Raw genomic sequence first — 16,469 nt, forward strand, 5'->3', positions numbered from 1 at the left:
CACCCGGTTCTTTTGATCCGTGTTTGACGAATGAATTTGCTAATCTCGGTAGTTACGAATAGTTACGATAAGGGTAACTACTCTTTAAACATAATTAAGTAATTTAGTTATCTATCTACTTCACTGGGTAAAACAACATTGCTAGCAGATCCTAAAGTAAAGTAGATGTTATCATTCTTCACAATGAACTTTTGGCAGTTGGTTGTGTTCATAAGGTTAGTGTTTTTTTGTAAGTACTTACATATAGGTACTTATAAGAACAGCGGTTTAGTAGTTACCTTACCTACCTAAGTATAGCCGTAACTTAGATACTATGGACTGAATGAAAGTTAACCTAAGACGCACCTAAGATTAATCCAACAGATAACTAAACTGTTTAAAAACAGTCTTGTGGGCCAAAAACTGTAAGTAAGTACTTACAACTAAATACATTTAAGTTTATTAGTTAAGTACCTAACTATTACTCAAAGTTACTTTAAAAAACGTATTAAGCTCAAGAAATAAATAAGTGTACTTACAAGTACTTATAAGCAAATATCAAACCTTATATATATACCTCTACCTACCAACCTAGATACATTCTATCCTAGATGTCTTCAATGTCTTAGGTCTTCAATAACGAGTTCTAGGCTGATACAGTATATTTTTTTCATAGTTCCCTGTCACCGTTGGGGCGGGCTGCCTCAGGCAACCTGACGTTCCCCCCTGGGTTCAGGTGGGGCGCCGCCACCGCCGCCTACCAGGTCGAGGGCGCCTGGAACCAGAGTGGTGAGTACTGAGATCTAATGGTTATAAACATTTGCAAGTTAAGTACTTACTTACCTACCTTACCCAGAATAAAGTAGAATCTTATCAGTTCCCGTTGTGGCAGTACCATGGTGATACCAACGGTTTTTTCCCGCTATTTTAGAATTGGTTAACTAATTTACCATTTTATAATTATATGCTTGTGTAGGTAAAGGTTGACGTGAAAGTCAGTTATGAAATTCGACGCTGCATGTAGATTGTAGGTTCAGTAACTACAGTTCTTTAACTTCTTCAATAGCTGCCAGCTTTGTTGCCCCGTCTACATAGTTAATTATAAATTATATTTTCGAAGCCAACCCCTGCCCCAGCAGTAGGGACTGGATGGGTTGTGATCAAGTGATTAAAGAACAGAGTTAAGTACTTACTTAGGTGCCTATTACTTGTTGTGATGAATACGTGAGTACTTACCATTATCTTAGTAGTAAAAATGTCTATAAGTAAGTATGTAAATAAGTACTTACCAATAATATTTGTAAATAAAAACTGTGATTGTCCATCCATTTACGTTCATTGATTTAATCGAATCAAAAGGTCACTGGTTCATAAAAATATTTTTTGACCGGCGACCCCGCCCCTAGATATTATAAATATTTTCTTATGAATGAGTCGAATCTCTGGGAGATGTAAATACTCGTAGGTTCTGATAATAATAACTGATAACATAAGATAATACCTAAGTATATATAACAGCAGGAAAACTGCCGGTTACTAGGCGCATAACGCTACAAAACAAACCAACAAACTGTGAACACTCGACCTACTTGATAAACCGCTAACTCAGTCGGCGGCTAACAGTTTACCTACTGGGAACGCATTCGTATCGGTTTCTTAGTGGTCTAAGCTTAGGTCATAAAAACTGAAATATGTAACCACAGAGAGAAAATAAACACTAGTTTAACTTAATTAAGTAATTATATTCTCATGAGTCTCACCTAGTTATAAGATATTAGGGCAAAACACCCAGTAACTGACCACCTTAAGGGAGTTGTTCCAGTAATTTATTTGTAGCGGGCTCAATTCTTATCGCTTATTAAATCCGATTTTTGTTTTAGAAACTAGAATAACAGAGCTACATTCCTGAGTAAAAAGCAAACATGTAGAAGTTACTCATTTTTTTATATATTTTTGCAAACAAAAAGTAGTGATTTTCCCAGTAACTGACCACTAAAATCTAGTAACTGACCACACTCGATGCCAGTAACTGACCACCAATTTAAAATGGTTTAAAAATGGAATTATGATTAAATCCTATTATTATTTATTTATTTGATTACTTCATGTAATAGTACCGATCCTCTGGTCTCTTTTAATGTGTGACACATCACTTTTGCTCAAGGTTTCTTAACTGAAAAGTGCATTAAATTAATTAATCAGATTAATGCATAATTAAAATGATATCTTATCCTAATAATCAACCATTTATTTATTAAAAACACAAGTTTATGCATTTTTGTTAAATACTAAAAATAAAGGAATAAACACACATGCACATAGTGAACACGCATTTTAAATTTACAGCTTTCAGGGAGATTAAGTGGCCCCAATGTAGTACCTTCAGATAAGTCACAGAAAGGGCGATTTATTTTGTTTGTCCGGAACAAGCCAGGATCAGTGGGACAGGCCCATGAAGCATTCATGGTGTCAGAAACGAGCATTTTCTTAAATATAAAGTAGCGAATCCAAGCGCTAAAGCCGGTCTTTTCCATATTCGGTATCAACTGATGAGGAGGAGGAATCGTGGCGGATTGTATTGTCGGCCTGGGAAAACATAAATTCCCCGCCGGAAAAGTAGGCCCTTTCCCCGCCGGTCCTTTCAAGGATGTAGGACCAGAGACAGATGGTTTTCATTATTGCTGAAACCCCACCAGAGACTTTCAGTGCGGCCAAAAGAGTCATTGAGGCTAGCCATTATAATTATGACCGAATCAGATATTGGAGGTTAGTTTTTCAGGATACAAAGATGGATGCCTTGACGAACGGGATTTCAATGACTTTGTTGAGGATTCAACTGGAATATTTAGGATGCTGTTGAAACGTGCTTTCGTAGGTAAGTATTTGGCCAAAGACAGGAGTAGTCATTTCTACAAGGGGGACAGGGAATCTTTGCCTCGTTAAAGAGGCGTCACTGAAGCAGAACATCGCTGTACTTTCTGAGTGACTGCCAATTATAGTATAGCGTTGCCAGTGGATTCCGGATAGTTGTGGTATCGGTTCCAAATGGCTGGGGTGTTGGTCGTGGTTACAATTTATAGAAGAATGCCCCATTTCTTGTGTGCCAATTTTACCGTTCTGTTTGAAATCCGCTGGCCGTTCATAATGCCATTGAAGGGCGTGTTGGTGCACCGGCTGAGGGTGCTAGCATTGTAGTGATGCTTTCTTTTTCCTATTTTGCTGAAGTGGCTTTGCCTGTCTTTGGAAAAATGTGGAGGCACGTTTCGTCGGTAGCGTATATTCGGGTTGGGTCATTAATAGCGTCATTGAGGTCTTGTTTGCCAAGTGCTTTTGTGCTCGGGGAACCAATTTCATCTGGTTTACAAGCGCTGGCATAGGTTAGGCACGCCTTCAGCTGTTCTGAAGATAGCATTTGAGTATCTTTTTATATAGTGAGATGGTGAAAGCCATTTGTCTCCTGGTCTTGCATTCTTGAAGGGACTGCTCCAAGGATTATCTTTAAGGAAAAATGGTGACATCTGTCTTTATCCTGGAGAATCCACATTATCCTAGGCTGATAGTATGCTCCACTAGCGTTTTTATCTTCCTCATCAGTTTCGGTATTAGCTGGAACAAACTTGGACTTTGTGTTTGAATTTTCTATATTTTAAAAGGTGCTTGCATTTCACCCTGAATTATTTTGGAATGTCTTGTTGATCCTAGTTTGTCTCAGACAAGTGGAATTGCCTTTTCTATACTTTTTTTGCTATCTTGGCGCTTCTTCATCTCGCTGAAAGCTGTAAAAATATATCATATATAATAATACCAGTAACTGACCACCAATTTACCCAATAACTGACCACCTATGTCAGTAAATGGAAGGAGTGAAGATAGAATGCTCATATTTTGACACAAGAAAATGGCACATATGGGCTTTAATATTACGTTCTTATTTTGCCTAAATTCAGCTTCAACCGAAAATCCCAATAACCGACATAGGTGGTCAGTTATTGGAAAATCGCTGTTTTGTCGTCCAGTAACTGTCCACCCCATTAAAATCAATCAAACGGGAAATAACAAGCTGAATCTTATCAAAAACGTTATCTTTATAATTAAATCTATATGATATAATTTTTTCTTTCAATGATTTCAATTTTTTTCATGGTAAATTTTACGATCAAAAAATTCACTTACCTTAACAAATACGTTAGTCACAACTGCAATTTACTTGGTTCGCGCGCCAACTGAACTTTTTCGATCGCTCACTATCCATCTGTTGGCGGCTGGCAAAATCTTTTGTATCAGTAATGCTCTCAATGAACCACAAAATAGACTGGATGTTCGCTAGATGGCCCTGCTTGGCTATATTTCTTATTTATTGGAGTTGAAGAGGAAGGTGGTCAGTTACTGGCACATGGTCAGTTACTGGGTGTTTTGCCCTATATTCACTCACGACGTCGTCCTTCTAGATAAATCACCAAGCATATGGGACAAGGTGGTCCATGAGTACAACCACCTAATGCAGGACCGCAGCGATGGCGACGTGGCCTGCGACTCCTACCACCTCTGGAAGAGAGACATACAAATGGCAAAGGAGCTAGGCCTTGACTTTTACAGGTGAATTTCAGTCCACTGATTAATATTCAGTGTATCTTCATTACCAGATAATACCACTCTCTACATACTGTACATTCTATCTATCAAGATATTTCATCAATACGGGTGGTAGCATAGCATCAGACATTTGGCAGATCGATTTTTCTTTCTTCCTACTAGTTAATAAAGAACTTAGCAAAATATAGGCGGAATGATATAAGTATTCCTTTCACCACCATGTTTCAGATTTTCCATAGCCTGGACTCGCCTGGTACCAAATGGCTTCTCGAACGCAATCAGCGAAGATGGCAAGAATTATTACAATAATCTCATCGACGGCCTCTTGGCACACGGCATCCAACCCATGCCCACGTTGTACCACTGGGACTTGCCGCAAAGATTGCAAGATTTAGGTGAGTTGTTGTTGTTGCAGTCGCAGTCCTATGGTACCCCAAAGGTGCAGAGGGCCTCAAAAAAAAAAAAAAAAAATCATATGGTTTAATCGACGTAAAATTTTACAATTATTTGTCGATAGTCATCTACCACCATTTCACAAAGGCCCCGTCATTGAGAAGGAAAGAAATGGCGAAAGAAACTCCTCGAGCATCTTTTCAACTTGTTCCTTATAATCTATTACAATTTTTACTTATTATTATTATTATTATTATTTAATACTTTATTGCACAAATATAACATAAGTGTACAAAAGGTGGACTTAATGCTAAAAGCATTTTCTACCAGCCAACCTACAGGAGGTACAAGAAAACAAGTAGAAAGGTGCAAAAAAAAAAAAAAAAAATGAAACAGGAAAAACTAAATATAGTCACTAGATAATTAAATTAATAGAAATACATAAAATATACTTACATATTATACTATAAATTATATATAAATATATACATACATAATAATAATATTCAAAGAGGTACACGAAAATGCTATTTATCTAACTTGCTGAGAAAATGAGCACGGGTTAGTCGCTTGAAGACATTGCGAGAAATATCTAGTACCTACAATTTTACTTAAGTACCTATATCCATTTCATTTTTTCAATAGCCTTAGCTGAGGTGGACAAGACCGCGCGTTTTTGTCGTTTAAATAATCATTTATACTATAGTAAGCTTTACTACATAATGTAGCTTTAACATAATTCTTAAATTTTTGCTCAGTAAGGTTTATTGCTTCATTTGATAATTTATTATAAAAACGTATACAGTTCCCCATGAATGATGTGTTTGTTTTCGAAAGTCTGAGTGTGGGGAAAAGCAACCTATTTTTGTTTCTGGTCTCAATACCGTGAGTGGCTCCTACTTTACTAAATGAATTTAAGTTTTTACGAACATACATAATATTTTCATAGATATATTGGCATGGAACAGTTAGTATACCTATTTCCTTAAACGTATCTCTTAATGAAATTCTAGACCCTAATACATATATGGCTCGAATTGCTCGTTTTTGCAGAACAAAGATTTGATTAATGTCAGCCGCTCGTCCCCACAATAGAATTCCGTAAGACATAACACTATGAAAATAACTAAAATACACAAGCCTGGCTGTATTTACATCTGTTAACTGTCTAATGGTTCTCACCCGCCACCAGGACCCGAGGTGTGCGGGGTTGCGCAGCCGGAATTACGAGTCCGGCTGTTTGGACCAGGGTACTACGGGCGTCCGGATCTCGAGCCCTCCACTAGCTTGCTAGTGGATCCGGACTTGGGTATGGATTCGTAGTGGCAGTTGGTTAGCTACAGGGGGGGACAACGTTCGTCTGCCCGGTATGCTTGTCACCGGGCGTCTCCCCCGTGCGCAGCTAGTGGCTCAAGTAGCGGTTTAGGACGAGGGCCGTTGATGCGAAAGAGTCACGGGGCACGTGAGTTTCCCTTATAGTTGGTCCTAGGACTGACATCTCCGGTGCTTGACTGGACATCAAGTAGTGCGTGAGGATAGCATGCGCCGGCCGACCCAGCTGAGTAGGCTCCATGGGTAGACATGTAGGTCTGCATGTCGGGAGGTGAGCGCGCATTACAGCTCCGGTACCAGAGTGGAGATCTGGCAAATGGCTTCTCCATTGTCCCTAGTGTGGATCCCAAACACGAGTGCTCCGGATGGAGTACGGGAAGTGAGCGTGCCATCAACAGCTCCGGCACCTGTCTGGACATCAGGGAGGGGGGGTCTCACCACCCCGAGGCGACTCTCCTTGTGAGTACTGTGGCTATAAGCTGCAGCGGCTAGATCCACTGCTCCATGGATCCCTGATGTCAGACTGCCGTCTGACTGAAGGTATAGTGCCTGTTGTTTATGACCAAGTCGTCGGGAATGACAGGCACTATAAAATAATACGTAGTTTAGAAAACGGGTATCGTGTCTAATGGTTCTAACCGCATAAGCTGCAGAACTCAATCTACCGGCTATCCTCTCAATATGGGGTCCCCATTGCAACTTTGAGTCAATTGTAATACCCAGGAATACCGTTTCATTTACTAACTCTAGCTTATCGTTATTCAATGTCAAATATGTCTCTACTTGTCTTACATTAGGCAAAGTGAATTTAATACATTTTGTTTTCTTGGAGTTAAGAGCTAAATTATTTACAGTGAACCAATTAGCAACTATGGAAAGAGTGCTGTTTGCATTGTCAAAATTGACTTCTTGTCGCTTCAACTTAAATATAAGTGAAGTATCATCAGCAAACAGTACTATCTCACATAATTTATCTACCAAAAACGGTAAATCGTTAACATATACAAGAAACAAGAATGGTCCTAAAATCGAGCCTTGGGGAACACCCATACTGACAGGACAGCCAGCCGAACGCACTCCATTTATGTCAACTAGTTGAGTTCTGTTGCTCAAGTATGATTCCAATAATGTAAGAGCTTTGCCAGTTAGCCCATAATATTTAAGTTTCATAATTAGAGTGGCATGATCCACACAATCAAATGCTTTCGATAGATCGCAAAATACACCCACAGCATCAAGACGCTCCTCCCAAGCACTAAATATGTGTTTGACCAACGCGACACCAGCGTCAGTTGTAGATCGACCTTTGGTGAAACCGAACTGTTGGTTATGGAGAAGGCCGTGAATACTAAAGTGCGAAAGCATTTGATGTAGCATAATTTTTTCAAATATTTTACTCAGTACTGGCAAAACTGATACAGGCCTAAAATTATTGGGATCATTTTTCTCACCAGATTTAAAAAGCGGTATTAGTTTACTAAGTTTCATCAAATCGGGGAATACACCGACCTCAATGCATCTGTTAAAAAGATTAGCCAAGTGGGGTGCTAGGATATCAATAACATGACTAATAACTTTAACGGACATGCCCCATAAATCTTCTGTCATTTTTAAATTTAATTCTTTATAAGTGCTAATTATAGTCTGTGTATTTATACCATGAAATTGAAAGTCGAGATCGCAAGGCGGTGCATTCCCTCTTAGCAAACGTTCAGCTTCAGCGCAAGATGAATCAAGGTTCTCAGTTGTAGCTATCGGTATACTACGGAAAAAATCTTCAAAGACGGAAGCCACTTCTTCACTAGATGAAACAATTTTATCATTAATTTTAAGTTCAAAATTTAAATCACGTGGTTTATTCTTCCCGGTTTCAGTATTAATGATATTCCATACGGTTTTAATCTTGTTATTAGAGTTTTTAATCTTTCTATTTATATAATCTGATTTAGCTTGGTGGCAAACGGCTTTGAATATCTTTGTATATTTCTTTACATAATCTCTAAAGTTATCGTCATGAGTAAATGTACGCTGTTCATAGAGATCATATAATTTACGTCTGCTCTTATAAATTCCCGATGTTGCCCAGTCATTAAGACTTAGTTTACAATTAACATCTACATCTTTCTTAGTAGTCCTCCACTAACGTCTTCCACTTCCGCCTATCTTTGGCTGTACTTTTGGCCTCGCTCCAGCTAAGTCCAGTAGCTCGCAGCTGAGAAATTGCGATTCGAATGTCTTTGCAAGAATCTACATAAGACTTCAGATTATCCTTTTAGGTGTTAGAGGCACAATTTGTAGTGAATATCTGGCAACAAAAGACCAACGTTCATCTTAGACAGCTGGCCGAAAGAGCGTGGATGAGAAGTGAAGAAGAAGAAGACAGAGTGTTGTCTTTCCACTCCTTAAGCTATGTATACTCATAATGGTAGGTACTGAAATTGTAAGCACAACTTCTGTTCCTAGGTGGCTGGACCAACCCCCTGGTAGCCGACTGGTTTGCAGACTACGCACGCGTGGCCTTCTCCCTCTTCGGAGACCGCGTGCAGTACTGGATCACCATCAACGAGCCCACCATGGTCTGCGAGCTGGGCTACGGCCTCGGCCTAGTCGCCCCCTTGATCAAGGAGCCTGAAGTGGGGAAATACATGTGTATTAAGAATATAATGATGGCCCACGCTAAGGCTTACAGGGTCTATGAGAGGGAGTTCAAACATTTGTTTAATGGTAAGTTTTTGCTACTTAGTTAACGTTCCTGTTAAAGTGGTATGGTTTTCTGAAAGGTACCTAACTAACTATAATGATATTCTTGTTGTTGTCTCACCAGGAAAGCTGTCGTTAGCAAACCATTACGTCTGGTATGAGGGTGAAACAGATTCTGATGGCATAGCTGCAGAGTTGACAAGGCAATTTCAGGTAAAGTAGACTTTAGTAGGCCTTTTCTGACAGCATAATTTATCATTCCAACAAGGTATAATTTAATTTTTCCATTTCAAGTAGTTAGTGGTTTTCTGGACGCTTCCGTGCTTCGGACGGCACGTTAAGCCGTGGGTCCCGGTTGCTGTTTCGGGAGTCAGAGACCTTCGGGCAGCTTGAAAACATCTGACAGTCGGGTTGTCCACTTACACAACAACTCGGGAAGGAGACCTGTGCCCCAACAGTGGGGACGTGATGGGTCATGATGTAACTATAATTTCACACTAACTATCATCCTGTTTTATTATCTGCAGTATGGCCTGTACCTGCATGCGGTATACTCCAAGGAGGGCGGTTGGCCGCCCGCGGTGGAGCAGCACATCGCAGAGAACAGCCGGAGGGAGGGGTACAACTCCTCCAGACTTCCTGGTTTTACGCAGGAAGAGAAGAACTTGGCTAGAGGTATGATTACTTACGTAACTACTAATGAGTTGTTATCATCACGACCCATTATGTCCCCACTGCTGGGGCACGGGTCTCCTTCCAATGAAGGAAGGGTTTAGGCCTAGTCCACCACGCTGGCCAAGTGCGGGTTGGTGGACCTCAACACAAGCAAGCTTGTGCTGAGAGAGTTGTCGGGTAAGTGGGCAACCCGACTGTCAGATGTTTTCAAGCCGCCCGAAGGCCTCTGACTAGGCTTAACGACTGCTGCCGAAGCAGCAACCGGGACCCACGGCTTAACGTGCCGTCCGAAGCACGGAAGCGTCCAGAAAAGCACCACTTGAAATTGGTCACCCATCCAATGGCTGACCGTGTCAGTTGTTGCTTAACCTCAGCAATCAGTTACGATCACTGAGGCCCGCTCGACTACGGACGCTTGCGAATGAGTTGTTATAAATACAGTTTATTACAATGTAGTTAGTTAATCAAATGCAAAAGTTTTTCATAAGGGATGATTCCCATCCCCTTTCTGTTTACCTACTAACTATTACACATAGGTAACTATTTAGGTTGAGGCAAATCCACGTCGAAAAGAGGCCTGTTAGGTATCGACGACGTGGATATACTTGACCCTATTTCATAACATATCCTTCCATCTTTAGGTTGCCTGGAATTCTTTGTGTTACAATAAGATCCATAATTAAACTATGTGTCCTGTTTTTGTGTACAAATAAACTGTCTCTTACGATCTCTTCATATACATTTTTTCCTCTCCAAGGCACCTCGGACTACATAGCGGTGAACCACTACAGCAGCCGCGCGGTCCGCCAGCACCGGGCGAGGGTCCCCGCGGCTCAGTCCAGCCCGTTCAGCGGCAACTTCGAGTTCAATGTCACGTATGAGGGCCGGCCTGAGTGGAAGAAAGGAAGGTCCTTCTGGTTCTTGGTGAGGAAAAAAATTATTACATCAATAGTTGGCCTGTAAATTATATAATATCTACCTACGTCATCGTCTTTAAATAAGGAACCTATAAAACAGTCTAGGCAGTGCGGCGCAGCCTTGGCAGTCAATGACTAATCTGACTGGCTAGTTAATCATTTCACCACAGTGATGACCAAATTATGCTGAGAAGAATAAGAAGGTCATCATGCCACTATGTAGCCCAATTTAAATGCCCTATTATTGGTCTTGCTCGAACTTGAATCTATTATTTTTTCGTAGATAAACCCCGCTGGTCTCCGCAACGTGCTCTCCTGGCTGAAGACCAGGTACGGAGACCACGAGGTCGTCATCACCGAGAACGGATACTCCGACGTGCCGGATGTCGTCAACGATGACGTCAGGATCAACTACTTCAGGGAATATTTAACGCAGGTAAGTGGCTAATGCTCTTAACCTAGGTTAAGGAATACTTAATTGAAATAGGTTACTTAACTACTTAGAAGTGTATTGCTGATCCCACTTGTGTGAGTGCTATGAGTTAAGACCCAATGTAACAGAGGCCTTATTGTAAATATCCATGTCTCGAATTTAACTCTTAACCAGGCGTATCCATGCCTCGAGAACAATATAAGTAGGTACTTACCTATTTAACCAATTCATAACTTTAACCAGATGTTAATTTACTATGCAGGTGCATCAAGCAATAACGGAAGATGGAGTGAATGTGACCGGCTACACGGCTTGGTCCCTCATGGATAACTTCGAATGGGTGGAAGGATACAAGTAAGGCTAACACACATTCTTAAAAAACCACATACTTATTTACTTTTTAGGACTACCTATTAGGTAGCTGTACGATGATGCTCAGAATCAGAGAGAGAAGATGACTGAAATGCTCAAAATTGGATTACATGACGGCCTCGCATTGTTCTTCTACTTATTCATACTCTCTCTCTCTCTCATCTTAAAATATTAACCTATTCTTCCCAGGAGCACCTTCGGCCTATACCAGGTGGACTTCAGCCGGGCGGACCGCCCGCGCACGCCGCGCAAGTCCGCGCGCTACTACGCCAGCGTCGCGCGAGCCAACTCGCTGGACGTGCCAGAGCCTCAAGATGTTATTATGATGTAAGCTACTTACCTGATTAATTTTGTAACTATTTTTCTGAATACTTTTCATTTCAGCAACTAAGCAAGTAAATTATGCAAAATTTAAGAACAAATATTGGTCACAATGAGCTCAATGCATTATGGCGCTATGCATGAGTTGCATGACATGATATAAAATTTGATTGTGTGAATGGACATCAAAATTTTGTTTATTTCAGTAACGGTGCCTCCCAGATGTGGACCTCTTCCACGCGAATCTTCGTACTGCTGATGGCATTGCTCACCTTCCGAAATACCTAACACCAAAAAAATTATTATTTACCTACTTAGGTACTTTAGAATAAGAATCACCCCAATGATTTACATAGTAAGGTAGGTACTTAGCTACTTATAAGTAAGTAGTATATTTGATTTGTATAGGCCTATGGTGGTCATAAATATAATCAATTTAATTTATTAACTCACGGTTATTTTATTCCTATTTTCTTTGACGAGTGTGATGTCAATGAAACAAGCAGTAATCGCTAACTAACTTTATTATAACTATACGGTACCCACATACAATGATATCCAAATACCCCACATATGTCCCCCCTTTTATAAGTTTACATAAACTACTAAGTACTAATACAAACTATAACTAACCAAATACATTTTAATCTATTTCTAATATTTTATGCCTAATCGATCGTTGGTATGCGCGCTGTGTGCGCGCGGTGGCTCCCAGCGGAGGCGGAGGCGGAGTGAGGCCGGTGGCTGCGGCCGCAGCCCCCGCGGGCTCCGCGCGGCCCTGGGCCTCGGGGCCTGGTGCCTCGCTGCGCGTGTCGCCCTCCGCATCCACCCCCGCAGTGGCCGAGCGCGACTCGACATCGCCGCCATCTGACTCAAGCAAAGTACCGTCTGAACCCGCACTACCAGTACTAGTACGCGACAAGGAATATTTATGCTTATTCTGTACCGAAATGACCTGGTCCTGATGTCGACGCCATTCTGCGCCCTTCCCGACATCCACTGTATACGAAACCGGACCCGTTTTCGCTGTCACTCGACCCTCGACCCATTTATCTCCCCTCTGTGAATAGTCACGTGCAAGAACTGACTCACCGACCTGAAAGTCAGCGGCGCGGCCGCCGGCAGCCGCCACCTGCTGGTCCTGGCGCGCGCGCACGGCGGCGGCGGCGGCGGCGGCCCCGCCCGGGCGCAGCGCGTCCAGCCGGCCCCGCAGCCTGCGCCCGCACAGTGCCACCGCCGGGGCCACCCCCGTAGTCGCGTGCTCACAGTTTCTATAGTTAAACAAAAATTTGTCCAAAGCGATCGTAATGTCTTCGCTTTCAAATACCGCCCTTTTAATACATTTTTTAATAGTTTTTACCGCATTCTCCGCTTCCCCATTACCTTGCGGTCGATATGGCGCCGATGTCGTGTGTTTGATACAATTCTTTAAACAATACGTTTTAAAATCGTCTGACAAAAACGGCGGCCCGTTGTCTGTAACCAATTGCGCAGGCAAACCAAATCGTGCAAAAATAGACCTTAATGCCTTCACAGTGAAACTAGCTGTGGTACTTGACATTTGTACTACTTCTATCCATTTTGAGTGGGCATCCACCACAACTAGGAAGCGTTTGCCGGCACAATCAGCGAAATCAGCGTGTAGGCGCTGCCAGGGGTGCTGCGGGAACTCCCAGGGGTGCAGCGGCGCGCGCGCGGGCGCGTCCCGCACGGAGCGGCACGCCTCGCACGCGCGGCACAGCTCCTCGATGTCTCGGTCTATATTCGGCCAATATACATACCCGCGAGCAATGTTTTTCATTTTATTCATTCCTAAGTGACCTTCGTGGATTTCCTGCAGCACCTTGCGTCGTAATGACAACGGAATAACAATTCTATATTTATACAATAAACAACCCTGATTCACAAATATATTGTTTTTCCTATCAAAAAACTCTTTTTCTCCCTCTTTACAATCAGCCGCGGAAACAGGCCAGCCTAATGTTACATAAGACACAATTTTACAAAGAGTTGGGTCTTTTTCAGTTTCTTTAACAACATCTTGAAAATTTACTGGCAATATTTCTCCCATCAAAAATATATAATCAATTGTTTGTGCAGTGGGGAGCCGCCGCTCGTACGGTAACGGTAGTCTCGACAATGCATCCGCGGGACCATTGTCTTGTGACTTCACAAACTCGACCTTATAGTCATAGCCGGCCAGCCGCGCCACCCACCGCTGCAGCCTGCTCGCCGCTGTCTGCGGAATGCCATGTTTGTCCCCAAATATGTATGTCAACGGCTTATGATCCGTCCGGAGCACAAACTTTCGACCAAATAAGTATTGGTGATGTTTCGTTATACCATAGAAGATGGCTAAAGCCTCTTTGTCTAATTGGCTGTAATGTTTCTCGGCATCATTTAGCGTGCGCGAGGCGCAGCTGACCGGGCGCTCCGACCCGTCCGGGAACACATGCGCCAACACCGCGCCCACCCCGTACGAGCTGCTGTCCACCGACAGCACGAGCGGCCGCCCCTCCTCGTAGTGAGCTAGTACACAATCACTCAATAATGCACGTTTTGCATCTTCAAATGCTTTCTCGCATTGCGAACTCCAGGTCCAACGAACGTCCTTTTTTAAAAGTGCATGTAAAGGATGCAAAATAGTACTAAGGTTAGGTATAAATTTACCATAGTAATTTAATAACCCGAGAAAACTTTTTAATTGCGTGACGTCATTCGGCGTTGGTACTCTGGTTATCGCCTCGAGTTTGGATGGATCCGGATGTAATCCCTCCTTATCAATAATAAACCCTAGATAGGTTACACTTTTTTGTAGAAAACTACACTTAGATAACTTAACGGTTAAACCCATGTGACGTAATCGGTCGAGTACAGCCCTCAGATTGCGTAAGTGCTCCTCCCGGTCAGCCCCCGTGATACAGATATCGTCCAAGAACACCACCGTGCCCGGCAGCCCGTGCAGCGTCTCCTCCATTAATTTCTGAAACTTTTCCGGCACACAGGACAACCCGTACGGTGTACGTCTATACACAAATGTACCTATGTGTGTTGTTATCGCTGTGTACGGTTGTGAATCGTCATCTAACATAACTTGTTCATAAGCATGTCGAAGATCGATTTTTGTGTATTCTTCCCCGTTACTCAACTTAGCGAATAGCTCCTCGATCCGCGGTAACGGGTAAAAATCCCGTTTTAGCTTAGGGTTGATTGTTACTTTGTAATCCCCACAAATGCGTATATCCCCGTTCTCTTTGATGACGGGTACAATCGGAGTACCGAAGTTGGAATGCTCCACGCGGTAGATGGATCCGTCCCGCTCGAGGCGCTCGAGTTCCCGCTCGACGCGCGCCCGCAGCGCCAGCGGCACGGGCCGCGCGCGCACGTACACACCGCTGCAATCTGAGAGCTCTAAACGAAATGATTTCTTACAAGTCCCTAACTTGTCAGTAAAAACCTCTGGATAATCTTTAGTTAGCCGGCTCACGAAAGGATCATCCACCAATTCATTCATAGTGATCTGTGTTACATTCAATGCTCGCAACCAATCTCTGCCTAGCAACGGTCTACCCCCACCTTTAATTACATATAATGACAAATTACTTGATTTGACGTCGTTAAATTCCACTGTTACAGAAATAAACCCTAAAGTATCAATTCGTGACCCGGCATAACTACGTAAAATTAAATTATCTGATTGTAAACTCTTATGCCCAAACAACTTCAAATAACAATCATAATTTATCGCCGAGATACGGCTCCCCGTATCAATTTCACAATCTAAGATGCAATTGTCAACTTTAAGCTTAATAAAATAGGGTTCATTACCTTGTGAAGTAATTTTAATGTGGTAGAATTCGTCATCCGAACACTCACTCATATAATTTTGACGTTTAACTGACCTTGCACTTTCCCGATAACGCACTTTATTGCACATCACCTTTAAGTGACCACGCTGGTTACACTCATCACAATTGTAATTTGCGAATTTGCACCGATCTGACCGGTGCGCCTTGCCGCACCTCCAGCAAGACTCGGGGGCGCGGTCGGGGGGGCGCGCGGAGCGTACGCCTGCGCCTGGTGCGCCCGCGCCGCCGCCCCCGCCGCCGCCCCGCCGCCCCCGCACTGCATGCAGGCCCTCGCCCGCCGCGCTGCCGCCGCCGCCGCCGCCGCCGCCACTCGTGCTTGCGACCTCCGCGTGCCTGTCTGCTGCCTCCAGCGCCAGAGCTAGCTCCACTGCCTTGTTGTAGTCGATCTCTTTCTCGGCAAAGATCCTTGACCTCATGACGTCACTTCCGAGACCCGACACAAATTGATCACGGAGATTTTCTTCTAGTTTGGTGCCAAAATTACACGTGACCGCCAAATGTTTTAAATGTTGAAGATATTCCGTGAGGGTTTCGCCGGCTCGCTGCCGCCTCTGACGGAACACGTGCCTCTCCGCTATTTCCGAGCGTTGGGGCTCAAGATGGTCGGTCACGAGTTTCACCAATGTGTCGAATGATTTTGTCTCAGGGTCTTCAGGAGCACATAGGTCACACATCAATGCATAAGTCGCTTCGCCTACGACCGTTATCAGCATAGGTACTTGTAACTCGGCTTTTATCTCGTTCAGTAAAATGAATTGTTTGACACGACGCACGTAGGCCGGCCATTGTTTGGAATTCAGATCGAATGGCTCAATTTTACCGATCGGCATTATTATCGTCACCTTTCCGACTATAACGTTAATAAAAGTACCGATTACACAACGA

General features: G+C 42.9%; 1 protein-coding gene across 1 annotated transcript; it reads left to right on the forward strand.

Moving 5' to 3' along the window:
• LOC105391215 (myrosinase 1) lies at positions 1 to 12,163 on the forward strand. Its single transcript, XM_048628059.1, has 12 exons — positions 1 to 215; positions 656 to 768; positions 4,428 to 4,575; positions 4,801 to 4,967; positions 8,761 to 9,021; positions 9,122 to 9,210; positions 9,525 to 9,672; positions 10,430 to 10,596; positions 10,873 to 11,025; positions 11,285 to 11,376; positions 11,584 to 11,721; positions 11,922 to 12,163. Exons 1-12 carry the CDS (start codon positions 166 to 168, stop codon positions 12,001 to 12,003), a joined length of 1,608 nt encoding a protein of 535 aa, XP_048484016.1. The 5' UTR covers positions 1 to 165; the 3' UTR covers positions 12,004 to 12,163.
• The last annotated feature ends 4,306 nt before the right edge of the window (positions 12,164 to 16,469 follow it).

The sequence above is a fragment of the Plutella xylostella genome, chromosome 20 (assembly GCF_932276165.1).
Source record: "Plutella xylostella chromosome 20, ilPluXylo3.1, whole genome shotgun sequence".
NCBI classification, from domain to species: Eukaryota; Metazoa; Arthropoda; class Insecta; order Lepidoptera; family Plutellidae; genus Plutella; species Plutella xylostella.

Bases quoted from the DNA above. Each gene is read 5' to 3' on its own strand.
- LOC105391215 (XM_048628059.1), top strand. From the start codon at position 166: ATGTTATCATTCTTCACAATGAACTTTTGGCAGTTGGTTGTGTTCATA. The intron at 9,022-9,121 runs GTAAGTTTTTGC...TTGTCTCACCAG, and splicing joins GTTCAAACATTTGTTTAATG to GAAAGCTGTCGTTAGCAAAC. The intron at 9,673-10,429 runs GTATGATTACTT...TTCCTCTCCAAG, and splicing joins AGAGAAGAACTTGGCTAGAG to GCACCTCGGACTACATAGCG.